Here is a 27955-nt window from a genome sequence, read left to right as displayed (position 1 = left end):
TTTTCTATACACTTGTGATCTGTACACCCCAGTGTTCGGGCAGATGTAACACAGCCGTTATACACAGGATAAACCAACTTACAAACAGTATAATATTAACACAAAAGCTGTTCGAAGAAAACAAAATAATGGTTCTATTAATGAGGCATCGGTTACTTATTCTATCAGAAGTTTGAAAAAACGTAATTGGAAACATAAATCCATGTGTTCACGGAGCTTTTCGATACGCGTTTCGCCGCCGTATTGGAATGCATTGAATAACGGTGTAAGGGAGATAATTCCTGTAGATTTGTAGACCCGTGTCTCGCTCCTGTAACTCATGCCACCTGCTTAGTCAGTGTTACAGCCCTCGAACCCCAATACTTCCCTGCTGCCTTGTCCTCCCTTCAATGCATAAGACCTAAATCAATCCAGGGTCTAAGGCCCTACCAGGACTCTCTATGACACATGGCCGTATTACTATCACAATTCAGCGAAGAATAAGGAAAGATTGGCTGTACCTCCCCAAGCAATGCCAAGTATCCAAAGCACATTATCAAGAAGCTAGCTGGTCCCCCATACATTAAGTCAACCCCCCAACCCCCACCCCCATACACGTGCTGGCCGCCAAAAATAGCACAGATAGAAAGACCAAGTCCTTACAGGCGTTAACCACCCTGGTATAAACAAAAGCAATCACGTCAAGACACCATCTGCAGTGCACATACTGGCCAATTAGTAATTAGGGGCCAAATTAAGATAATTACCGATAACCCATCACTGACCAGGAGCTAAGGGGGAAGAGCTAGAGCAAAGACCAAGACTGACCAACCCTGGGCATATATAACGGCTCTGACAATAGGGTCGGGGAGAAGGGAGCGAGACTCTGTAGCCTACAGTGTGTGTAAATGTGAATAAAGAGTTGTGGACCCGAGACAGACTTGTGTCGTTCATGCACTGGACATCCACGGGAGAGACACAGCACCACCACCACTAAGTACAACCATCCAATCCCCAGTGTGGTACTGGAGGAATAGGTGAAACCTTACATCTCTCCGTGCGATACAAGTCTTATTAACCACATCCAGATATGCATAAATGTACACGTCATACCGCGTATCATGGGTCAAGCACAGAGCGTGTTCCTTTTGAATATGTCTTACTTGCAATTTATGTGTGAGTGGGGGGTCCAGGTGGGCGTGGTACATGTAAGTCGCAGAGACACGTGATGAGGAACACCCTTGTATACAGGGTTCTCACTGAACAGTCACGATAGGACAATCCTGTTTACCGTTTGTCACTGAGAAAACCCCGCGAAGCTCCATATCAGTCTGTAGTATACTCGGTAAAGCGTCAAACCTGGTTCTGTTGGATATTGTCGAGAAAGAATAAAAAAGGTGGTTGCAAAGAAAACATTAAAGTACCGTAACTTAGTTGAGCGTCCATGATTGAAAACCGCCTTCGTTACTCCTGTTTGCGCACGTGAAGACATGATCGTTACGGAAATGACGAAAATGGCCGAGAAAACCCGTGTTGGGACATTTGTCCTGAACTCAAAATCTTTATAAATTTTGACCTAGCTGCCAACAATGCTATCTGTGTTATTTTCCCCAATACTCTAATAAGAGGATATGTCTTCCAATACATGCTGTGTATTTGGCGCCGTGGTAGACGCCTGACTGATGTCTAGTTCTGCAGGGTCCAGGATCCGTGCCTTTATGGACTACGTCACTGCAACGTGGGTTAAAGGTCAACAGTACCTTCCTGAGTTCCGAACCCGATTTCTCGAAACACACTTACGTTTTACTCAAATGTCTGAGTATGAGTTTAATATCAATTTCAGTTCATTCTGGGAAATGCATGTTCTCAAATTCAGTAAAATTTCTAACTTCAGTCAAAACTTCACTTTGTTTCAAGGAGTGTTGGCCTGGAATCACTCCACCAACACCCGATATCGGACAAACAACAATGCTGAAGGGTGTATTAAATAAGACCCATCAGACATCAGGGTTTGTAACTTCAAAATGGATTTAAACAGAAGAGACAATCCGAAGAAAATAGCTAATTTTTTAGATGCAATGTGTAACTCAATGAACCAAAGACATGTATCTACTGTATAACAGCCTTTTTATAACAATCATTCTCAGAGAAATATTTTTTTTCAAATTTGGAGATGTATGGAAATCCATCAGAAATGTAGCCCGTCTCAGACGAGCAAATCCATCGCGTCTCATTATCTGTAGAGCGGTAACGGTTCAATAAAACTCTTAACCATTCACGTTTTCATGTGTATGATGATCTTACTCAGTGCCGGGAAAATCCCAATTAAAAATCACTGAAACAAAAATAAAACCGGAAAAACCCCAGTGTATATTCTACCTATATATTTTACGTCGTTGCTACAGTGATCTAAAGTTGGTTCTAACGCTGGTAAAATTTGGTATTCCGCTTTACGAGCGGATAGGGAAAATCTTCATCTCTAAGAGATTGACAAAGACTAATATTTGCGCTTTAGCTGATATTCAGGATAAACAATACTTACCGTTAAATTTTGCCAATCATCAGGTATCACACAGCTGTTAGTGCTTGTTTCTAGCCGTGTTCATGTTTGCCAATCATCAGGCATCACACAGCTGTTAGTGCTTGTTTCTAGCCGTGTTCATGTTTGCCAATCATCAGGCATCACACAGCTGTTAGTGCTTGTTTCTAGCCGTTTTCATGTTTGCCAATCATCAGGCATCACACAGCTGTTAGTGCTTGTTTCTAGCCGTGTTCATGTTTGCCAATCATCAGGCATCACACAGCTGTTAGTGCTTGTTTCTAGCCGTGTTCATGTTTGAAAATGAAGACCATACACATGCAAGTTTGTCGGTTCACACTTATCATCCCTCAAGAGCGATACGCACAACTATGGTCATATGGAAGCACAGTATTCTCAAAACATTCATTATAATCATGTCAACGTCGATTAAATACGAAACATCTCCGAATGTTTTCAATCGAAAACTAAGAAAATGAAGTTCCATTACTTTTCTTTAAAAGTATGTGTTAGTAAGTGTTTTGTTTAGAAATACCTAGGGCTTAGTCTTCTTGTGGAATTTCACTTGTCCTCTGTCCGTCTGCTAAGCGCTAAACAAGAAAGGAAGCTTTTTAAAGAACAGTCGGTAGATCCTACGGACTCGTCCGCCGATATAATTGTTGGCGAAATTACAGACGTTCGGATATTGAGAAACAGAGAAATATGTGTCAATATGGCATTCATGTAATTAACTCGTGATTATAAAGATGCGAATTTCAAGGGTCTCAACAAATTCGTTTGTTTTCTTTTAAAAAGGATTCCATAAGAAAGCACGAATCCACAGTGTGACTTTCGTGTTTTCACGTATATATTTGTTTACATTTGTATCTATGACTTTACATACGTACTTTTATTGTAAGCAGTTTTGTCAACAGTTCATTTGTATGATCAGCTATAGCAATATGTGACCTACTTATTGCCCAATGCCCAGAATTGAAGCTGCATGTCAGTCGGCCAAACTACTGTCATACATCGTTAAACTGTATGTTGTGTTTACCCTGTATCATCTCTACATGAGACACAGACAAACAGCACACAGACAAACAGTCATCTAATATCTTAACTATCCATGCTCTTATATTGCTTTGTACATGTATTAATATGTACAGTATTTGTAAACTGAATGGATGCTCTAGTAACAAAAGTTCTGTAAACTATATTTGACATTTCTAAATAATGTATGTAAAATTATATTTGATGCCTGCAAATCAGTCCAGATAGCCGTGTGTGACACTATGTACTGTAATGTATTATGGTGCCTTCAGTGTGTGCGTATCAGTCCGTCAGGTTGATGATGTCTACTAGTGTTTTCAGTCTGTGTGTATCAGTCCGTCAGGTTGATGATGTCTACTAGTGTTTTCAGTCTGTGTATATCAGTCCGTCAGATTGATGATGTCTACTAGTGTTTTCAGTCTGTGTGTATCAGTCCGTCAGGTTGATGATGTCTACTAGTGTTTTCAGTCTGTGTGTATCAGTCCGTCAGGTTGATGATGTCTACTAGTGTTTTCAGTCTGTGTGTATCAGTCCGTCAGGTTGATGATGTCTACTAGTGTTTTCAGTCTGTGTGTATCAGTCCGTCAGGTTGATGATGTCTACTAGTGTTTTCAGTCTGTGTGTATCTGTCCGTCAGTTTGATATGACAAGTTCACATGCTTGTAGTAACAACAAGGTGAAATTTGTTCTGTTGTGAAAGATCTTATGTATATTAAACTATTATAATCATATGTAATTTGATAGCATGCGCAATTAGGTATTGAAAGTGTAAACTGTGTGTATTTGTCAGCTCTTGCACGACTATTCTGCTGGGGTTTTTCCCCCTTTTCTTGGTGCAGTTTCACACAAACTATTGTTTAAACTTACACAGGTGTAATGCAGTTGCGTTTGCACACGGCTCTAGTTTACGAACATGTGAATCTGTCAGACATTTGCATTTTAATGCATAATTTAATAAATAAAAAAAAGCATTCTTCTCACAATCGCTTACCCACCTCTCTTTTAGATGTGAATTCCGTTCAGTCAGCTGATTCTCTCTGGAACAATCTGTGTCCGTTCCAAGTTCGTGCATCCAGAATTGTTGTATAAAGCGCGAGTAAAATCCACAGATGGCCCTTGGAGACCAATTGTTGGATGTCAATATGAATGTAAGCCCACAATAGGGAATACATCTAAGGGATTAGCAACAACAACAATAGAATAGGAATGAACAATGTAATAGTGCAGTGACAACAGGAGGACGCGAGTTGTTGAAGAGGCAGACCAAATATACATGGCTGGTGACATTAAGTAGTAATGGTGGCTGCAGTGCTGTGTTCTGTTGTTTTTCTGATTTCACTGCAGGCTAGTCAAACAGAAGTTTGTACTGTACTAAACATTGAGATAGTTGGTTTCCTTGGTTTCATTACTTGGTATGATGTCTTCATTGTTATTCTAAACATAGTAAATATTAGTAGTACAAAACTGCAATATACATCAGAAATGGAATACCAATACAACGGTGTACAAAAAGTATAATTTTGAAAGTATAACATTGTAACTCTATATGTGGATGAAGCATGTCTGATGATACTGTTATTCTGCTACATACTGTTTACATTAGACGCACGACAGACATAATTAGAGGCTACACAACGTGTCATTTTGGCCACCCTCGTGACACATGTAGATGACCAGACATGCGGACATTGTCCAACAAGTTACAATGAGCATGAAAATGTCACGCTTCAAATTTACATTTGTAATCGATAGCATTATAACAGTATTTGCCTTTAAATATATTTCGAAAGCGTATTTTTTCTCATGTATCTTTCTCAACATTGTGTCAGGCAGTATCGACAGAAGATGCCTAGGGTAGACACCCTGAAACAACATATAGTATAATTCCCAGTCACAATTCACAAAATTCAACATGCAGCTACAAAATAATAATGAAGGAATTTCACAAGAAAGATGACGAACAGTGGCGATTAATGTGACCTTTTTGCTTGTGACCAATAACATACATGACACTTGCTGTTATGTTAACAGGTAACTCATCAAGCACCAGAAGTCGTCACGGGCTCCATGACAGCTGAGAAATAGTGGTCAGAAGAACCCTTGATACAAATACCAGAAATACTTCCTCTTTTCTCCAGGACATTCTTGAAGATGCCCCCTATATGTATGAGATGAGACAAAGTGTACGTTCTTCTTGGAATACTGAGTCGGATGAAGTGGTGTGGTTGAGGATCCTCACGTTCGTTCGTATTGTCGACTTTCAAGACATCATGGAGATTTTTACATCGTATACCGCCCTCTATGTACAGGGCACAGTGTAGGGCCCACGCCGGATACTGCTCTGTGGGAATGTGGGGTAAACATCTAGCTGCGTTGATGTAGATGGCGCTTCCTACTGGCTCAACTATAGGGACACCGGCTTTCTTCAAGATGTCACCAAACGTGGACAAACTTTCAATTCTGTACTTCAAATATCTGTCATCCGTTCCTTCCCAGAGGCCTACAGCCACAGCTTCCAGGTCCCTGCTAGATAGCCCACCATTGCTCGGATTGCCCACAGTGTAGGTCATTCGTCTTTTCAATTGTCTATATAAATCAGAGTGGCGAGTGGCGAAAAACCCACCAACGTTACATAGCCCATCCTTTTTTGCAGACATATACATTCCGTCGAAGTAAGAAAACATCTCCAGAGCTATATCTCTCGCTGAAACATCCTGATACATCTTGGTTCGTGTTTTGATGAAATATGTATTTTCTGCAAAACGACACCCGTCCATAAAAAGGGAGACATCATGCATCTTGCATATTTCAGAAGCATGTTTGAGGTTTGCCATGGACACTGGCTGTCCTGCTTGAATAGTACTGGTCAAGGTCAAGACAACCATAGCCTTGCCGACATCCACCCTCCTGAGTTCTTCTTGAAGTCGAGCACAGTCCAGATCTCCATTGAAGTCTCCACCTTCTACTTGTTTTCAGGGAGCATCAACAACTAGGGCTCCGGCGAGCTCGGCATTTGTACGCCCTGTGATATACATTATGTTGGTGAATACAGTAAAACCTGATTTAGCTATAACCGAGAAGAGAATATGTTCTGCTGCTCTGCCCTGGGGAACGGGTAGGACGTGGGGAAATCCTGTTAAACGTTTAATGCTATCAGCAAAAGTGTCGAAGCTTTATGGATTGATGCAGTCTTCGCTTGTTTCTAACATTGCAGCCCACTGGTGTTGGCTCATTGTTGTCGTGCCGGAATCAGTCCACAGGTCAAAGGTGACGTATCTGTCCTTGATCTGGAATGGATTGTAACCGCTTTCATGGAGAATTTTCAGTCGTTCTTCCCTGGTTGTGTTTGGCAAGTGTTCTACAGTCTTAATGCGGAAGGGTTCCATGAATGACATTCTGAAAAGAGAGAAGGTAGCTGCACGCAAACGTTAACAACTGTTGATTACATTCGTTTACCTGATGCAGGTCAATGCATTTTTGTATGATATATTTGTAAGTTAGTGTGAACAGTTTGTGTTAAGTGAAATTCCAGGTTTGCACCCTACTGCAGGTCTTCTCGTCTTCTTAACATGACCAAAGCCGGATAATACACCATTGAAATAAACGCAAGTAGGAAATATACGCTATGACCGGATTTTCACGTTTGCAGGTATTTCCTAAGTTCGAGCATATATTTCATACAAATCATTACCTTTGAAACATATGCTCATGCACAAGCACCGCGTTCATGTTTGCCCTGGCCGTACTGTCAGGGATTTTGAATTGCAACATGAATTACAAAACAGATACCCAGGGAAATACATGACCATACAGTATTTCCACTGCATTCCTTTGAATTGCTGTGGGTGCTGAAATTTCCGATTTCGTTCTAAGTTTACGAGGGTGAATTTACATATAAATGTACTTGGGTGCGGGAACACACGTAAATTTTCAAATTTGCAAACGTTTACACACGTTGAATATTTATGTATCATATCGAATTTCAGGGGCATGTATATAAAGGGTTCATGCATGTTTATGTTACCTGTGCACACGGTGATCATACGTTTCCATCATGTGAATAACTTGTTTGAGTGATTTCATTTTCATTTCCTTTTTGTACGTCTGAAATCAACATTCACATGACCTCATTATCCTTATCAGCAAAAGAGCCTGACAAAGACCACAGTATTACGAAAACTAACACGCCCTATTTAGCTGCACTCGCTCATACTATCAGTATTAGTTACGCCATGTGGTGTTGACAAATCTTCTGAAGGACATGTTTCAGAGGTGAAGAAACGGAGATGAGTTGCCCCTTTGTCTTCGCAAGTGTCCTACCTGTTCCAAGAGAATAGCACATTATCTCTCCTGGATCACAGCCAAATACACCACACGTAAAGTCTTTTCAGTCAGCGCCACACTACTTTAACGTTTTTTATTTTGTTTTTATTTTTTATTTTCTATTTTTTTTTTTTTTTTTTTTTGGGGGGGGGGGGGGGGGGGGGGGAGGTTAGCGTGTAGCGATTATGACCGGATGGCACAGGCGGGTGCGTTCTCTGAGTGTAACATCTTGCAGGCCTACATCCTGACATGTTCAAGTTGAGATCTGGCAGGGGCTGAAAATATCGTTCCCACAGAAATGTAATATCTCTGTAAGTGGAGGGCCTTCTACAACATCGGTAATACTTTTATCGTTGTCCTTCAAACGGATTTAGTGTACTCTGTGTAAGTTACAGAATTTTAACCATGATTCCTCGAAATTGTAACAGTCGTTTGAGAAGATCAAAAGAGATGGTGCGCGATGAACCTCACGTACGTACATACAGAAAATTCGAAGAACTCCATAAACCCAATAATACAAATACCTGTTATATTTTAAACCTACCCTCAGTCTGATAACCAGAGAGATTATTGTGAGGTATCGAAGTATGTATCATCATAAATGCGCCAAGATAAAAGTACACAGGTTATAGATCGCCAACAACTCAAGGTAGATCACCGTACGATGGACTATGGCAGATTTATAGTACATGTGCTTCCTGCATGGATCCTAGCTTCATTTACATCATCCCCTCAGCTGTTAGTAATTTAGACACATTTAGCCATACACTAAAACTACAGATGTGTTCATTTAAATACAACTCATGCAGTATTTGCAACACTTTGATATGTACTGTATGAGGGTAAAATCTACTGCAATACGTGGTAACTTATGTGCAAACTGGTAGTATTCTGGCAAAGACAGTTTGGAGCAGAATAGTTGTTCTATCTTCTCTTATGAAGAAGTTCAATGGGAATTGAGACTCTCCATAAAAGAAGATATGTCCACAAATACTGTAATACAGCAAACATTGAGTCCACATAGACTTTACACTCTAATGTATTTGTACCCAGACTATAAAGCCCGTATACAACTTACTGTACTAGTCGGCTCTAAAGCCAAATTCTCCAAGGAATGTATGCTTTTGTACTACCATGACCACGTTATCCACCTTATTTCACATTGTGAATCTGTATTGAGCCAAAGACATCATTTTTATGTGACACTACTTGACATATTATATTTAGATATAGATGTATATATACTAATATAGATGTGTATATACTAATTGAAATGCTTGTTGATGAAGATGCCCTTGTACTCTTTTGTGGTGCCAATCTCAGATCCCTGGCCCTCACGAAACATCCCTGGCCCTCATGAAACATCACTGCAAACTATCATATTACACTTTTCGAACTCTGTCTATTCTTTAAAGGACCCTTTCATGTATACTTTCTAAACTACCATTGTTGTAAATATCCATGTGTTGTAAATACCCGTGCCTTGTACATATCATATGTAAATATGTAACTGACTGATATTATAAATGCTTAATCTTCGGATAGGTTTTGCAAGAAACAAAGACATTCATTCATTCATTCATTCATTCATTCATTCATTCATTCATTCATTCATTCAGTAAAACCTGGTTTAGCTCTATCTGGTCAAAATAGTGTCTTGGGCAGGGGAACAGTCATCCCGGAAGACTTCCATCCTAAACCAACACAGGGGTGCACGCGACGGCAAGCTGGACGTTCATATCGATCCCTGCAGAGTCCAAATCTCTACCAATGAATACAAATGGTATAAAATACCATGGGAGTATACACGTCGACCGGTATTCCATGATAACAACGCTAGACCTTATCGCCATCATCGTCATGACCAGGAGGTAGGCCCCATATGAACCCATTCGAGCACCTTTGGGTGCGACCTAGAGACCCCCCTGTACACAAACTGCACGAACTGAGGCAGGCGTTCACAAGACATGGCACAAGATTCTGATGATGAGAAAATGATGCTTGATTGTGAGTATGAGGATGAAACTAGCCAATGTTACCTGTCGATGGGTGGTAGAGATGTCGTCGTGAGTGCTGGGTCATACAATCTCTATATTTGACAACTGGCTGAGACATTTATTCCGAGGGGATAGTAATTTCTTCTGGTGGGATACTAATTTGCTCTGGCATTGTTCATATTCACATATTTTTGTGTATTCCTCTCAATTCCCTGGAGCCTGCTATCAAGTCACCACTCATCCTTCAGTTTTCACCTTGTCCCTCACATTACTGACTTTTCTTATTATTATTTTCTGACATTCTCCGTATTATGTAGATAACCATGTTATGTAAACATCAATAAATATTATTTTATTCACCAACTGTACTGTAACCACTTGCTTCAAAACGGTGTTAGCATGTAAAGATTGCAAATGCGTAATAAGGCAGCACTATGTCGATATAACTCTATCCCAAGTTCAATGGTGCTATACATTACACAAACACAGTACCTTCTATGACAGCATCCCTGCAGTATCACCTAGACAAGACGCCAACACTGAAGACGCTGCTTCTCGTGAAGGAGGTCGTGATACTGTGCTGCAGAGCGATGCCTGATATGCATTTGACATGCCTCTAACATCAGGACTTTCATACACGACTGCACAAATACGTGTGTCACATTATACCCGTTTCATCACTCTCACAGTCCCTCCACAATAACCTGCCCATAGTGTAATGCTATAGCCTGAAATGAAGCAATTCTAGATTTGAGAACTCCATTCACTGGAACTCCTTTTCAGTCTGTATGGTAATGTCTCCGTCAAAATGACGGGGTTTTTTTTCATTCGTCTAAGGCAAAACAAACTGAGTGAGTGAGTCGCTTTTTCAACATGGACTAACTTGTTTAGACCCCCACCAGCACCACCGAATATATTACGGGAGGTTGTTGTGAAATGAAAAATAGACACGCATCAAAGACAATAATGCAATGACATAACATGTTGTCAGGTTCTCAGATGTTCCATGATATGTTGTCAAGCATGCATCACAGATATATAAAGGCAAGAATGTTTATGGATGTCAATTTCTTTATTGTGATGTATACGACGTTTTGGAGTATGAACCGCTTCACGAGTGCATGCATTCAAAAGTCTAATACCCCAGTATGGGACAATGGGACAATTTCTATTTGACATTTCACGCTTAACTACTTTGGATACTTTCAGCTTGATAACGATGTAAGAATCTACACCTAAACCTCTCTCTGAGCAATAAAAAAGAAGTTATAATTTCATAAAAGTGTATGCTTCATTATTGATTCGCTAGTTCTGGAATGCCAATGAAATACCTCAGCCTTCTTTCATTTTTTACACAGGTATAAGTGATCCAAAACATGTTACGCAATTAAAGCTCGTCAGTGAAGATGAGGGATCACATGACCACAATTCCATGTTCGTAGTCACCATCATGTGTGTGCAGAATCTGCAGGTGCTCAGAAAAAAATGCATTAAAAATTCTTGACATCTAAACAGTTCTCATGAGATGCAGCTGAGGGAAAATTTACAACCTGAGGACAAGTGAGCATCAAACGTGTACGACATATGATGGCGCCAGGTCAGAACGGCCGAAGACAATCGGCTACGTCAGTTTTGTAATCGTTTATGACAACGAGTAACTGTTTAGGGTTGGCGTAACTGCCCAGACCATACCCAACTACCCGCTGACTGCTCATCTTAATACCAGGCGTCGTTTGGCTGGTCCGATATCTTGGGACACGGGTAAACCGTAATGAAAGTCTACGCTTAGCTACATCTGCTCTTGCCTTAGACCCAGCGCCGATGGAACAGGCTTGCGTTAGCAACGAATCACGTTTTACTCTTCGAATTGCCTATGTAAACGTGCAAACGTGGTGTCGTCATGGGTAATAATGTATGTCTCTAACTGGTGCCGGATCTAAAAATAGAAATCGTTCCAGGTGCTTGGTGTTCTGTCGGGAGCAACACTGTAGATAGCACATGAAGTAGATACCAGTGACAGAACTGAGCATGTGTGAAGACATCTTGAATCTCTGAGATATTTTCACTTCAAATCCTAGCATTAATCAGTAAAAAAGTTTTAAAACATATAATACCTATCCTGAGTATGAGGAAGTTGCTTATCACACCAGATAGTGATCGGTGCGACGTCAAAAATGGCCGCCGCCTTGGACAATAACAACTACACCCGGGATTGTAAACTAAAAGTCACTGTGTTCTGTAATCTGATTGGTTGAAAAACATGATCAAATGGTATTAGATTCCGGGAAACTGCAAGACTATTTACTGCGTACTGACACGTAGAAACCTCGCAAACAATTGTTTTGTTGCGTCGTCAACAGTGGTGACGTCATTCAAATCATATTGTGACGTAAAGTTAGAATGACGTCACAAATGAGCAACTCCAGATGCTACCATGGGAACCAGCTTAAACGGCCAGCTGATGACACTTCACTGCTGTACCCCTACTCGATGAAAACGAGTGCAGACAGTAAAACCCTTTGATTTACTTTTGTGTTTACAATGTCGATAAACACCATGTGTTGGCCAATTTCCGGGTGTTATTGAGTATTTGAAGCACGGGAATATTTCATTTGAAACGTCGGTTCCAAATGCATTCCCGTGCTTCAAATACTCAATAACACCCGGAAATTGGCCAACACATGGTGTTTATCTCCTAAGTATCGCCCACCTTCCCGGAGATTCCCTACAAGTTGTCTGCACCCCTGTACAACGCCCAGGACGTGCAACTCCACAAGCACAGTATTCAACCCAGTAGGTACCATGTCCATGCAAAGATGTAGCTGATATTAAGAGCAACACTGCCACAAGTTGTCTCCCACTAGTTACATTCGCCTGCTGTTATACATTCAGGTTGGGCGTTAATTGCTGCCATACCTGCAACAATAATGGACTAGCCCAATCTACATAAGACATTTTGTTTGATTAAAGATATTTGTAGTTAGCATTTAATATTTACATTCAAGCTGTCTCAGATGGACGTCTGTGCAGCTCCTCCTACCAGAAAGCGAGTGGACAGGGAATTGGAGAACGGGCTGCGTTTCACAAAAGCCCATACGACCTTGTTTACGACCCTCTTCCCACCCTCTTCCCACCTCCTTTACGACCTTTTCACAAAGACGTTGTATCCATGTCGTACCACGGGGTCCTACATCCATGTCGTACCACGGGGTCCTACATCCATGTCGTACATCGTTTAAGAGGTACTTTGTTGCATAGCAACGCATACAGAGAGACCAAACAGGCACCTGCGTATCCTGTTATTCCCGAAGTATTTCAAAATAGAAACACAGTTTCAATACCAGATTGATAGCACAGATTATCATATCGTAATGATTTTATTGTCTCACTAAATTCCATTAACAAATTACATGATAAAATGCATAAATCAGTTGCATTAATATTAGCAGTTTCAGTATAAGGTTTGAATTAATCGCTGTCCATTAACCACGTTGCCGTTATGTCTACGTTTGATCTAATAACACTAGTGTTGTGTAAAGGATTAACCAGTGGTCCGTTACACTAAATGTGTCAACTTCTTTCGTAACATTTATTCAATCAATTAAAAATGTTAAAAGAATAACGCCGTGTAACTTATATCCACGTATGATGTGATATTGAACAAGGCTAAAGGTAGATACTAGTTTCATGAAAACATATCTGGACCATACGCAAAACATACATTAGTACTGAAAGTGTTATCGGAAACTTTTTTGTTTACTCTTGTCCATCCGACCTTCACCTCCTAGAAATTGTCTAATATGTACAACAAAGTTGACGTATGACATCACAACCAATGACCAATTTCTTACGAAATGGCGGCTTCACTAACATGGGTACACAGGATTTTGCGAGGACTCTTCCCTCATTTCTGGGATCGTTTATGCATAAATATGATATGTAAGTAATCAGGATGACTCTGACTATCTGTGTGTTGTTTTATGTTTTCACCGTTTTCACTGTAAGAAGCCAGAAATATGATAAATTCCGCTGTTCTGCGTGACTTTGCTTCTGTTATGGCGTCACGCTGCAGGAAAATTTTGACAATTACTTAGTATAATTTCAAAAGCATCCCAACCGATTCTAGGTTTATCGGCTGCGTTTCAGATTTATCATTGGAAATAACATGAAAAACTGATATCAGGGATCGTTTGCATGTTATTTTTTAAATTAAATAATCATAGTAATTATCCGATTTTCGCATTTGTAATCATACTGTACACCAAATAATGCTGTGAATCATCATTTCGTATTGTGTCAAAAATTGTTGGTCTCTTGGAACATGCTGCACAGTTAGAAAACATCATGTCAAGATCATCCAGAGTGTCGAGCACGTTCGAACTGTCTCAAAACTTCTCAGACCTTTTCAGTTACCGTGTTTTAATCACTTGCTTTACCATAGTCGTTGACGCCATCTTTGTACTAGTAGTGTTTACGACCTCCTGAAGCATTTACGACAGGTCAGTCGGGGTACTAAATTTGGGGCTGTTTACGACACAGTGTAAATGTACAAGGTCTTTGTGAAACGGGTTAAAAAGTAAGAGGTGGTCTACGACCTGCTTTACGAGGTTGGGCTTTGTGAAACGGGTCCCAGAATCCAGAGACTGAAGGTCTACCATGACGTTTTACCAGAGTACCAGCACATCACTTGACTTCCTTGATGCCACGGGACTTTGATTAAGTTTGGCTGAGACTCATGTTAAGTGAACTCTGTGTGCTAAGCTGAATCAGTTTGCAAACAAATGCATATAAAATGAAAAAAACAAACAAACATATGTAGTGCTAATCAATTGTGTTGCCTTCTCTTTCTGTGCCTGTAATGAGTGTAGACTATCCTATTCTTCACTAATAGGTAATAGGTGTGTGCAGTGGTCTGGTCTTAACAACTTAATGATGAACACATTGAAGCTGATCACAATGATACTTGTCATGTTGATATTAAACATATTTTATGTTGAACAAGTTAGTGTTGAACGAATCGATGTTTATTACAGTGATGATGTTGAATATATTGATGGTGATCCTGTTGATGTTTACGTTATTCAACCTGAACATGTTAATGTTAAACACAGTGATGCCAACCAGGCTGGTGGTGATCAAGGAAATGATGAACATATTGATACTGTTCATGTTGATGATCACGCTGGTAAAACTGACGTTGATAATGATGATGTTGATTATACTGATGTTGATCATACTGATGTTGATAACATGGTAGAGTTATGTCCCCTGAGTTACGTCCCCTGAGTGAGCGGTTGTGCGAAACATCGGTCTGAGCATTTCATGTTGATAATTCATCAATAACTTCGCTTCTACCCTCAATATAGACAAGACAAGATTTTATTAGGTCAAAGAAAAATAATATATGCTTCATTCTGTAGCTAAATTGATTGAACGACTGAGTCCGAGAATATGGGTATCTCGACCGAACTAAGGAGATCTAGAATTGGGACTTTTTATCACCGACCCAAGCTCAGTTCCAGCCGAAGTGACAGTCATGACAGTGACCACTACACCCCCACCAGCCGATGGTCACCCAACATGGACACAAGACTGTTAGTGTGACGTTTGTGACGGTATGCTGTACATTCACACAGCTCTATCGGGATATTGCGATCTATTCTCACAATGGATGTTCATGAAGGATTTCACATCTCAGATCTAACAACGAAAAGGTGAACAAACAATACCGGTGCTTACTCAGATCTACCCAAGTGCGCTTCTCATATTATCTGGTGACATCGAACCTAAGGTCAGTACCTGTTGATAACGTTGTTTCATTTCGTGAAGAAATACTATCAGCATTTCAAACGATGAAACAGAATATTACCTCGGAAATAAGAGACCTGATTTGAGGAAGATGATTAACACGCTAGGAAACATAAGCTCTGAGCTTGCAGATTTGATATATAGACAGGAAATTCTACGTGCTGATGTTGACGAAGTTGCAGATAGGCTAGATTGTCTAGTGATGTCGCCAAGCAACGACAATGTAACCATTGTTACTGATAAACTAGACAGCATATAGTACAAGCAAGTGTAGCAAGAACAATACAGTAGACGCTGCAACGTCATTCTGTATGTCTCTGTATGTCTCTGTACGTCTCTGTATGTAGGAAATATGTGTGTAACATCTTGAAGAGACATAACACAGATGGTGACAATGATAAAACTAGTGACTGTATCCTTGCCGCACACCGGTTGAAGGGGTACCTAGGCCAACCAAGACCTATGATAGTCAAGTTTCTCTACCAAGAAGTTAAAGTTTTGGCTTTAAAACTGAGTCCTTAAAACTTTGTATATAAATGCTGGTTATTTTGTTGGTAAACGAACACACACACAGATTAACAGGAGTAAATTAACCTGCCAATCTCCGTCCACGTTTGACCTACATAACCGCTGCCTGACCGCCCGCTGTGTTACATTCTGCATAACTGTTTCTCACTCTCACATCAAGAGTTGACATTATATTTGTGACCCATTAGTTTAGATTTGAATCAGTGGCATTGTACATGAAACATCTCTTGTGAATCTCTGGGGTCTTGCCTTTGTGTGTTCAATATAATGTTGCTGAAAATATCAGACTTCTCAGAGTTAAATTTAGCTTGTTCTGAGGGGAATTCTTACATCTTTTGTCACGGTAATTTTAACCATTTCGTCTCTAACCTATCATCAGTGAGATATACATGACAAAGCTTGAAGACAAGGCCTTCAGATTTCCTCCATCACTCCATTATGCTCGTGGCACCCGTGGCGAGCCACCTCCTCGTGGTGGGTGTTGGGTAACGCCAAAAGCTCGCCGACACTCCCGTAGTGGACCCGGGGTGATATTTGGTCCACCAACCCGTTTGCCGTGGGTTGCGGCCCTGTGTCGGTGGAGGAAGTCTGGGGGTTGAGGGCAATGGTTACCTGTGACTGCGTTCCCTTTGCTCAACACACCCCTTCGACCCTTACTTCACCTAGACGGGAGGTTGAATGGGCCCGGTTCAACCAACCGGCTCGTCATGCCAAGCCCTGTGCATGGAATCTATATATATTTATCATTGCACAAGTACAATTTGAAATTGATGTAATTTTGGTCTTCGTTATATTTTTATAAACATGTTTGATTTGAATTATGACGTTTAGAACTTTGCCTAGAGTCTTATACCCAGAAGGCGATGGTTCATGGGCCAATCGGGTGGATCAATTATTCATAATTCTTCTACTGGAGTATATCATCCGGGTATCCTTGGTGCTGCAGGCTGGAGGCCCGCTTGCTTTAGCATTGTCCTTGTGATACTCCGTGGTGGGTGGGGAGCTCGGATGATGAAACCCAAATAACTCACCATGGCTTATGAAACCCCCACTAAAAAGAGCAAACGTCCTCTTGAAAATGACCCTGTTGATGACCTCAGACCGTCTAAACACATTGACTACTGGCCACGTTTTATTGTCATTGAGACCAAAGATAATGCACCTTTAAAGTTAAACTCTTTTGCGGTGTCTAAGGGTATCCAAGGTATTGCCGGTGATGTAAAGAACATTAGAAAATTACGTTCTGGTGCTCTGTTGATCGAGTGCGCCAAAAGGCAACAGTCAACGAACCTTTTGAACACTGATACTTTCGTTGGCACTCCGGTTACTGTCACGGCCCACAAAACACTGAACACGAGGAAGGGAATCGTACGTCATCGAGATCGCTTCCTGGCAGACATGTCTGAACTTGATATCGCTTCCGAAATACAAGACCAGGGTGTATTATTTGTCAAACGTTTCACAAACCATAAAAACAACACAACTATTTAAACCAATACCTATCTGTTTTCATTCTCATCACCTACTGCTCCAACATCACTTAAAGTTAGATACTGTAATATCAGTGTGGAAAAGTACATTCCGAATCCCCTTCGGTGTTTCAAATGCCAAAAGTTCGGCCACGGTGTCAATACTTGCACATTGTCTGTTGTGTGTGCTCACTGCAGTGAAAAGACACACACAACAGAAGAATGTGACAGTAACGTCAAAAAATGCACCAACTGCTCAGGCGACCATTCCTCATTTTCAAAACAGTGTCCTAATCGGAAAGAACAAATGGAGATAAACAGAATAAAGTTTACTCAAAATATTTCCTTTTCTGAGGCAAAACAAAACTGGTTAAAAGGTCTGATCTTCCAGAAAGTTACGCTACAGTAGCAAAAACATCATCGGAGTCTACCTCAAAAATAACAAAATCATCCACAGGATGCCAAACTACCTCGACTTGGATAAATTGCGATTCTCCACAGCTTTTATACCCTGCTATGTCATCTCAGACTGAGGAATCACTTCCTAGTACATCAAAGTCTTCTTCTGATCACAAATCATCATCATCTCAGTTACACTCAAAGTCTCAATCGACAGCTGATAGTCAACAAACGGTGAAAAGTAAACCGAAGCCAAAGCCTGATGCTTCAAAACAACAAAGTGGCAGAGCTCCTAAAGGATCACAAAATAAAATTCAGTTGCACAATAAGTATGGGTCTTTTGAAGACATGGACATTTCTGAAAACGTCCATTCTAGGGCACATAGCTTGTCGCCCTCCAAAAGAGTGCGGGGTAGATCCCCAATAAATTCCCCCCAAAGATAGTTTATTCCAATAATATTTTACAGTGGAACTAGAGGATTGAGGACTAACTTACATGAATTACAGCTATTAGTCCAAGATTTTACACCTTCAGCGATATGTCTCCAAGAGACATATTTTATAACAAACAGATACATTTGACCTTCGTCATTTTAATGCATATCATTGGTTTTCACCTCCGGGTGATAGAGCCACTGGCGGGTCATCCGTTCTAGTCAGACAAAACGTTATTCAAAGCTCTGTTTCACTAAATACTAATATGCAGGCTGTTGCTGTGAGAATTACTTTACATGTAGCGTTTACACTATGCTTACTCTATATTTCGCCGTCTTTGACATTTGCCAAAACTGATCTTCAAGCCCTGTATGACCAACTCCCGAAGCCCTGTATTATAATGGGAGATTTAAATGGGCATAACCCACTCTGGGGTAGTGTAACTACAAACACTAAAGGTAAGTTGTTGGAGGACTTTTGTTCTGACAATGATTTATGTATTTATAATGATGGTTCCAGCACATATTTACACCCTGGGACAGGGACCTATTCTGCTCTTGACTTGTCATTGACAAATTCAGAACTACTTAATGAATTCGAATGGTCAGTCCACGATGACCTCTGTGGAAGTGACCATTCTCCTACTATATTAAAAGCTGTAACTCCATCTGATGTTCCTCCATCATCAAGACGAATTTTAAAAAAGCTAACTGGGCTTTATATGAAACACTGTGTGTTGAAAAACTTAAACCTGAAGGTTTTATTGACGTTCCCGATGCTATTAAATGCTTTTCTGATGAACTGAATTCCATAGCTGATGAGTGTATACCAAAGTCCTCTGCAGTTCCACACATAAGAAAACCATGGTTCAACGATGAGTGCAAACAAGCTAGGAAGGCAAGGAAAAAAGCAGAACATTATTTCCGTCGCCATCCTATGGTTCATACTTTAAATAAATTTAAAATTTTAAATGCTAAAGCACGGCGTACTTTTAAACAGAACAAAAGCCAATCTTGGCAAAATTATGTATCTAAAATAAATTCTCGGACACCCATGTCCAAGGTATGGAACATGGTCCAAAAAAGTAAAGGCAAAGGTACTAAATCTACTGTCCATCATGTTAAACATGGAGATCAGTTACTTACTGATAAATCAGATATCGCAAATAAACTGGGCGAAACCCTCGGTAAACACTCTTCCTCTTCTAATTATTTACCTAAATTCCAGCAGTATCAAAAACAACAAGAAAAGAAAACTATTAATTTCAACTCAGATAATGGGGAAGATTATAATGAAACTTTTTCTATTCATGAGCTCCATACTGCTCTTGATCAAGCTCATGATACTGCTACATATATTATCAACTCCTGAAGCACTCACCAGAATCCTGTTCAGAGACGCTCTTGTATATATTTGATGATATTTGGACTTCCGGGAAATTTCCTTCTTCATGGCGTGATGCCATAGTAGTACCAATACCTAAACCTGGACGTGATCATACCGATCTGTCCAATTATCGTCCGATTTCATTAACAAGCTGTGTTTGCAAGACCATGGAACGCATGATAAATAATCGACTTGTTTGGTACTTGGAAACAAATAACCTTATAACTGATATACAGTGTGGTTTCCGGAAAAACAGAAGCACTGTCGATCACTTAATTCGTTTAGAATCATTTGTTAAAAATGCACTAATTAATAAACAACATGCTGTGTCTATCTTTTTTGATCTCGAAAAAGCATATGACACAACCTGGAAATATGGTATTTTATGAGACTCACATGACTTCGGCTTGCGAGGTCGTTTACCTGAATCATAGCTAACTATTTAAATAACAGACAGTTTCAAGTTCGAATGGGTTTTACCCTGTCTGATCATTACAATCAGGATGTTCCACAGTGCAGTATTTTGTCTGTCACACTTTTTAGCATCAAGATAAATAGTTTATCAAAAGTTTTAAACGATTCAATTGATGGATCGTTATTTGTTTTTTAATATTTCTTGTCGTGGGAAAAATATGCATACTATTGAACGGCAACTGAAGCTTTGTTTAAACAAAATTAATAAATGGTGTCTTCAAAACGGCTTTACATTTTCTAAATCCAAAACTAATTGTATACATTTTTGCAGAAAATATAAGCCACATAAGGACCCTGAACTATCTCTAGATGGCACTCCCATCAAAGTTGTAAAGGAGGCCAAGTTCTTGGGCCTAATCTTTGACTCCCATTTAACATTTCTGCCTCATATTAAGTCTCTTAAAACTAAATGCCTGAAGGCTCTTGACTTGTTCAAAGTTGTTTCCAACTCAAAGTGGGGAGGGGTGTGATGGCCATCACGAAGATTGAGAAATTATTTTTTCAAGTTAAATTGCAAAATTCATAAGATACAAATGCTTGTAAATGATTAGTCATTACGAGATATCTTTTTATGTATTTCCCTTCTGTAATTTTTATAGTTAATGGCAGTGCAGAAATTATTACCATAATTATCATGTAATTAGTTTTGCGAGTATATACTAATATTATTGGCAACCTCGTTTTCACGTAATTCGGTGTTTTGAAATCTCTTTTTGGTAAGAAATCTGTCAAAGATCGTAGCATGTTGTTTCAAGCATTATAATGTATTGCCATTCGTAAAATATCATAAGCTATTACCATCACATTACGCTATTGGTTTAGAACACAGTTGTACTTTGTGAGAGTCAATGTCAACGTCTCCTATCAAAACGATTTTGTTTACATTTTCAAGCACTTTTGAATTGACCGCACTTTTTTTATATTTCCTTGTTCTAAGCATCCAATTTCGAAAACTGACTATCAGATATGGATTAATCTTACCTTGTCCTTCGACAAACTGTGACATAATCCCTGTGACACTTGTTAATTAACTATTCTTTGGTGAATTTGTGATCTGGGCCGAGCTACGTGTTTCTGTGACGCCCGCCATTTTAACTTTGTGACAGCCAGCCTATGTCGCAAAGGGGTTACCGCTACTTTTGACTCAGATTACTGTTTTGCATTATAAGTTTACGCAATCTTGTGAATTACGAACAGATAATCCAGAATTGTATTTGATGATATGTCAGGTCATGTTGCAAAGCCGATGTTAATTCTGACAACGGGAACTATGTGATTCCCACTGTTGTATTCACACGCGATGTTCAGCATTATTATTTATGAACATGTTCTCTATGAATACGACTTCCAGTGCTACTGTCAAATTGCATGAGCGACTGAGTCTTGTTGTTAAACATCGTATGTGTCAGAATAGCTCCAATTGCCTCCTGACATCTGTAATCTTCCCCTTTGAATTGTCCATCATTGTTCCCAGTCGACGTCGCTCGTTGTTATTGCGACCCCCTGAGCAGGCACCAAGGACGTAGCAGGACGTAGAGAGACGAAATTGTTGATCTTATGATACTGGAGGGCATTTAATGAATTAATTACGCGTAAGTAATTGGTTGGTAAAAATGGTGGTCATTTTTGTACCAGATTACCTTCTGAGGTAATGCGTCTTCCTCTTTATTTCACTGGTTTCATGTTGTGAAAGTAGATCCCTCAAAAGAATAAGGACGTAACGGGACGTAATATCTCGTGATTTGATTGGTCTAGAACTGACATGTGACCATTTTCTCGCACCTATAAATATGATGCGATCCAGGTTGGGTCATTCTGCCTTTGGCAGTCTACAGGTCAGTCTCAAACTAAGGGCAGATAATTCAGCCCGAAAGTTCCCCTTGTCCTTACAATTATAATAGCTGACGCTATAAGTTATAAATAGACTGCACTTTTCGAACAGAGACACAAATTATTATCTTAATAACCATCGAGTTATTCAGATTACCAAGTAATAAAGCCATCACTATATCTACATAACAGTGACTACCACTGAAGCCATAGGTCATACTTTTATTGCCCTAACACTGGTCCATGCACATAAACCTTAAGCTTGAGAGGGATCTACTTAGTGAAAAAGAGCATTGTGCTGAAAAAATATTTATACCCATGAATAAACAGCTATTTATTCATTGAAAAGAAGTGTTTCCTGAAAACAAGACTGACAAGGTTTATTGAAAGGTTGAGTCCCGGCCGCCACAGGGGATCAAGCAACCCTCTTACACCTATATCGATCACTGGTCCGTTCGAAACTCGATTATGGCTCCATCGTATATGATGGAGCCTGTAAAAGCAACCTTAAACTTCTTGATTCTGTCCACCATCAAGGTCTAAGACTGTGTCTTGGGTCTTTCAGAACTTCACCTATTGATAGTCTCCACGTTGAGGCCGATGAACCATCTCTTACTCAACGTCGTATAAAATTGTCTTTACAATACATTACTAAATTATATTCTAACGAATCTAACCCTGCCTATCACTGTGTGTTCAATCCGCTTTATGAGGATTTGTATAACAAAAAGTCTTCTCTTGTTCCACCTCTTGGGCACAGAATTAAACCATTTATTTCTTCTGCCGGCATTGAGCTGGAAAGTATATCGCCTTCCCGTCTTCTCTATTCTCCTCCTTGGCAATTGGTTAGGAGTTGACAAGTTGACCTAACATTAACATCATTTAAAAATTCAGACACAAATGACTTACAATATAAACAAGAATATCATCAGTTAAAACATCAATATAGCAATTACAAACCCTTATTTACAGATGGATCCAAGGACGGTGGCGCAGTGGCTTGTGCCACTGTCATTGGATCCAGAACAATATCTTCTAGATTACCAGATGATAGTTCTATTTTTACAGCAGAAGCTAACGCCATATTAACAGCTCTTAAATATATCCAAAGACACCCTAAACGTAAACGATATATAATCTATTCCGACTCTCTTTCTTGCCTTCGGTCTATTAAAAATATTTCTTGTAAACATCCACTTTTAATTGAAATTATTGAATTGTATAATAATCTTACTACTGGCCAATACGACATCGTCTTTTGTTGGTTACCCAGCCACGTGGGCATTTCTGGTAACGCAATGGCAGATCTTGCTGACAAGGCAACACTCAACAAATCTGTGACACCACTTCTTATTCCATACACTGATTATAAAGCTAACATTAGATCTTAGATCCGTGATCTAATGCAGAAGAAGTGGGACACCCAAGTGGGTATAAATAAATTACATGAGATAAAACCTTACATTGGTTATACCCTATAGGGTTGTTAGTCGAGATTTGAAGATGTAATTTTAAGACGATGTCGTATTGGACACACTAGATATACTCATTCATACCTGTTAAAAGGTGAGGATCCTCCGTTTTGTATCCCTTGTGATGAGAGAGTCACGGTCAAGCATATTCACAAGTGATATGTATTTTACAGTTAAAACAATGAAGGATCTTTTTAGCAGCGTTAGTTTTCATTTAATTATTGGTTGTTTAATAGAAATTCATTTTTTGATTGAATTGTGAGCTATATGTTTCTGTAAAAAGATGTATTTTAATAATTGGTAGTTTGGATTTGTAACTAGAATTGTTAGTGGCTGTACCCTCAAAGGGGGTTGAAATATTGTAAAATTATTCTCCTCCTGAGAGGGTACGTAAGTCCAAAAACATTCATAGTAAATTTAAGTCTACCAGGGTTTTTAATCGTAGTATTCCTGTTGTTTTAATTTTGGCTAGCATATTGTACACTCGCCAGCGGCTGAAGGGATGGTGTAAATCCAAATAGGGTCCATGTAGGTAGCAAAGGTACTGTAAGTCCGGTTTCTGACGATGCCTTTGCTTGTATTTGAGGTCTTATGGGCAGAGACAGTAACTGGAACGCCAACGAATGAGTCGGTACTCATAAAGTTGGCTGATTGCTGTCTTTTAGAGCATTCAAACAACTGCGCACCTGAACGTAACTTTCCTATGTTTTTTACTTCTCCAGCAATACCCTGAATACCCTTAGATATTGCAAAAGGGTTCAACTTGAAAGGTGTCTTGTCAATAGTTTCAATCACTAGAAAACGTGCCCAGAAATCAACTGAATTGGACGGTCGGATGTCATCATCAGTAGGATCAGTTTCAAGAGGACGTTTGGTTTTCTTAGTTGGTGTTTCATAAGCCGAGTTTAATGTTTATATTTTCATCATCCGAGCTCCCCACCCACCACGGAGTATCACAAGGACAATGTTAAAAACAGGTGGGCCTCTAACTTGCAGCACCAAGGATACTCGGATGATAAACGCCAGCAGAAGAGGTATAAATAACACATCCACCAGAATGGCCCATGAGCCACCGCCTACTGGGCATAAGACTCTAGGCAAAGTCAAACATCATATTGAAAAATTTTTAACATTTGATATAAACAAATGAGCCAAGTCCAAAAGTAAACCTTTTTCAAATTAAAATTGTGTAATGACATATAAGTCCATACACTGGGGGCCAAGTCTTGGGCAGTGCATTAGACAATATGATGGAGGGGTCATTTCAGAAATCTTGACTTCCTCTCCTGTACTGTGTAAAATGATTCAGTTATCACAAGGATGTCCAGGTTTTCATCAGCAATCATGTCATAAATATCCAAAGTTTTGTTCCGACATGATTGGGCTTTCCATGAACAATGAGCCACAAATCAGCCACAGCTTTCGTGATACATTCCTGTAACGTTCACAACTATAAATTTGTTATGTAGTCGCAAACGTTTTGATGTGTATACAAACGCACACAGCATTTACGAATATCATTTGTATGATTAGTATTCATTTAATGAAAAGATGTACACGTATATTTGGATATGTATGGTAATAATGCGGCAGATGTGTATGACCTATCCCAATGCAGTAAAAGCTCACTAACAAAACTGGTACTCATTTTCAATTACATTTAATGTACAATATTAACAAAATCTGTTTTTCTTCTGTGTTAATATTCGTTAGCCAGCGCTACGTTTCGATGTAAAATCTGGTTTGTGCCATTGTCATGCAGTGATGACTGCATTACTGCATAAAAATCTGTATCGAAATGGATTGACATCTGTACAAGAATATGTATCGAAATGTCGCATCCACGAAATGAAAGATATTGTTATGCATATAAACTGGTGAATATTGTACTTCTACGTAATCCCTTGTGCAGATGAGCTTCAGGGTCCGTTCTCTGTGTGGCTATTACTTCTTCCATCCATCTGTATGTCACTTCAATAACATGGCCTTGTTAATGTTTTTCTGATCTTTATCACATATGACTTGGTTGATGTCATTAACGGTGTAACAATCAACACCAAACGTCGTTCTATACAGTCAAAACACCTTGGTATCCATAAATGTGTAAGATCCATTATTCACTTACTAACTTCATAAATGAAAACAAAGTTAACCAACAACACATTTCCTAACGGGCTCCATAACAGCTGAGAAATAGTGGTCAGAAGAACTCTTGATACAAAAACCAGAAATACTTCCTCTTTTCTCTAGGACGTTCTTGAAGACATCTCCCATATGAATAAGATGGGACAAAGTGTACGTTCTTCTTGGAATACTGAGTCGGATGAAGTGCTGTTGTTGTGGAGCCTCACATTTGTTGTCGACTTTCAAGACATCATGAAGATGTGAACACCGTATACCGCCCTCTATGTACAGGGCACAGTGTAGGGCCCACGCCGGATATTGCTCTGTGGGAATGTGGGGTAAACATCTAGCTGCGTTGATGTAGATGGCGCTTCCTACTGGCTCAACTATAGGGACACCGGCTTTCTTCAAGATGTCACCAAACATGGACAAACTTTCAATTCTGTACTTCAAATATCTGTCATCAGTTCCTTCCCAGAGGCCTACAGCCACAGCTTCCAGGTCCCTGCTAGATAGCCCACCATAGCTCGGATTGCCCACAGTGTAGGTCATTCGTCTTTTCAATTGTCTATATAAATCAGAGTGGCGAGTGGCGAAAAACCCACCAACGTTACACAGCCCATCCTTTTTTGCAGACATATACATTCCGTCGAAGTAAGAAAACATCTCCAGAGCTATATCTCTCGCTGAAACATCCTGATACATCTTGGTTCGAGTTTTGATGAAATATGCATTTTCAGCAAAACGACATCCGTCCATAAAAAGGGAGACATCATGCATCTTGCATATTTCAGAAACATCTTTGATGTTTGCCATGGACACTGGCTGTCCTGCTTGAAAATTACTGGTCAAGGTCAAGACAGCCATAGCCTTACCGACATCCACCCTCCTGAGTTCTTCTTGAAGTCGAGCACAGTCCAGATCTCCATTGAAGTCTCCACCTTCTACTTGTTTGCAGGGAACATCAACAACTAGGGCTCCGGCGAGCTCGGCATTTGTACGCCCTGTGATATACATTGTGTTGCTGAATACAGTAAAACCTGGTTTAGCTATAACCGAGAAGAGAATATGTTCTGCTGCTCTGCCCTGGGGAACGGGTAGGACGTGGGGAAATCCTGTTAAACGTTTAATGCTATCAGCAAAAGTGTCGAAGCTTTCTGGATTGATGCAGCCTTCGCTTGTTTCTAACATTGCCGCCCATTGGTGTTGGCTCATTGCTGTCGTGCCGGAATCAGTCCACAGGTCAAAGGTGACGTATCTGTCCTTGATCTGGAATGGATTGTAACCGCTTTCATGGAGAATTTTCAATCGTTCTTCCCTGGTTATGTTTGGCAAGTGTTCTACAGTCTTAATGCGGAAGGGTTCCATGAATGACATTCTGGAAAGAGAGAAGATATTTGAATGTGATTTACTCATTAATCGGGCCATACATCAATTTATTTTACCTTTCTAACTGTACTTGGGTATTATTACAATTGTTCTAGATATTGTTGAATATGATAAGTGTCATGGGGTTAATCCTCCCAGTCTCCTTAAGATGCTGTTAGCTATCCCCGAGACACCGAGGAATATGACAAATGTGATGTCGCATATCAGCATCTGTAAACGTCGCACAGATATACTTATGCTATTATCAGTCTAAATTTCTAATTCCTAGGTGCCGTATTCTTAATCACTTGTCATGTGTTGTACCAAACAATGTCGCAATATACCATAGTAAGTATTGTAGTCGTCTGTGCTTTAGTGTAAGAGAAGAAATGTCGCAATATACCATAGTAAGTATTGTACAGTCGTCTGTGCTTTAGTGTAAGAGAAGAAATGTCGCAATATACCATAGTAAGTATTGTACAGTCGTCTGTGCTTTAGGGTAAGACAAGAAATGTCGCAATATACCATAGTAAGTATTGTACAGTCATCTGTGCTTTAGGGTAAGACAAGAAATGTCGCAATATACCATAGTAAGTATTGTACAGTCATCTGTGCTTTAGGGTAAGGGAAGAAATGTCGCAATATACCATAGTAAGTATTGTACAGTCATCTGTGCTTTAGGGTAAGGGAAGAAATGTCGCAATATACCATAGTAAGTATTGTACAGTCATCTGTGCTTTAGGGTAAGACAAGAAATGTCGCAATATACCATAGTAAGTATTGTACAGTCAT

At 39.8% G+C, this 27955-nt stretch overlaps 1 protein-coding gene and 1 pseudogene across 1 annotated transcript; both read right to left on the bottom strand.

Annotated features, from left to right (window-relative positions):
* Nucleotides 1–5589: 5589 nt before the first annotated feature.
* On the bottom strand, nt 5590–6945 carry LOC137294277 (tryptophanase-like; annotated as a pseudogene).
* An 18874-nt stretch (nt 6946–25819) lies between these two features.
* LOC137294276 (tryptophanase-like) lies at nt 25820–27172 on the bottom strand. Its single transcript, XM_067825282.1, has one exon. It carries the CDS (start codon nt 27170–27172, stop codon nt 25820–25822), a length of 1353 nt encoding a protein of 450 aa, XP_067681383.1.
* Nucleotides 27173–27955: the final 783 nt, after the last annotated feature.

The sequence above is a fragment of the Haliotis asinina genome, chromosome 8, assembly GCF_037392515.1.
Source record: "Haliotis asinina isolate JCU_RB_2024 chromosome 8, JCU_Hal_asi_v2, whole genome shotgun sequence".
NCBI classification, from domain to species: Eukaryota; Metazoa; Mollusca; class Gastropoda; order Lepetellida; family Haliotidae; genus Haliotis; species Haliotis asinina.
This window is presented reverse-complemented; position numbering and strand designations above follow the sequence as displayed.

Bases quoted from the DNA above. Each gene is read 5' to 3' on its own strand.
- LOC137294276 (XM_067825282.1), bottom strand. From the start codon at position 27,172: ATGTCATTCATGGAACCCTTCCGCATTAAGACTGTAGAACACTTGCCA.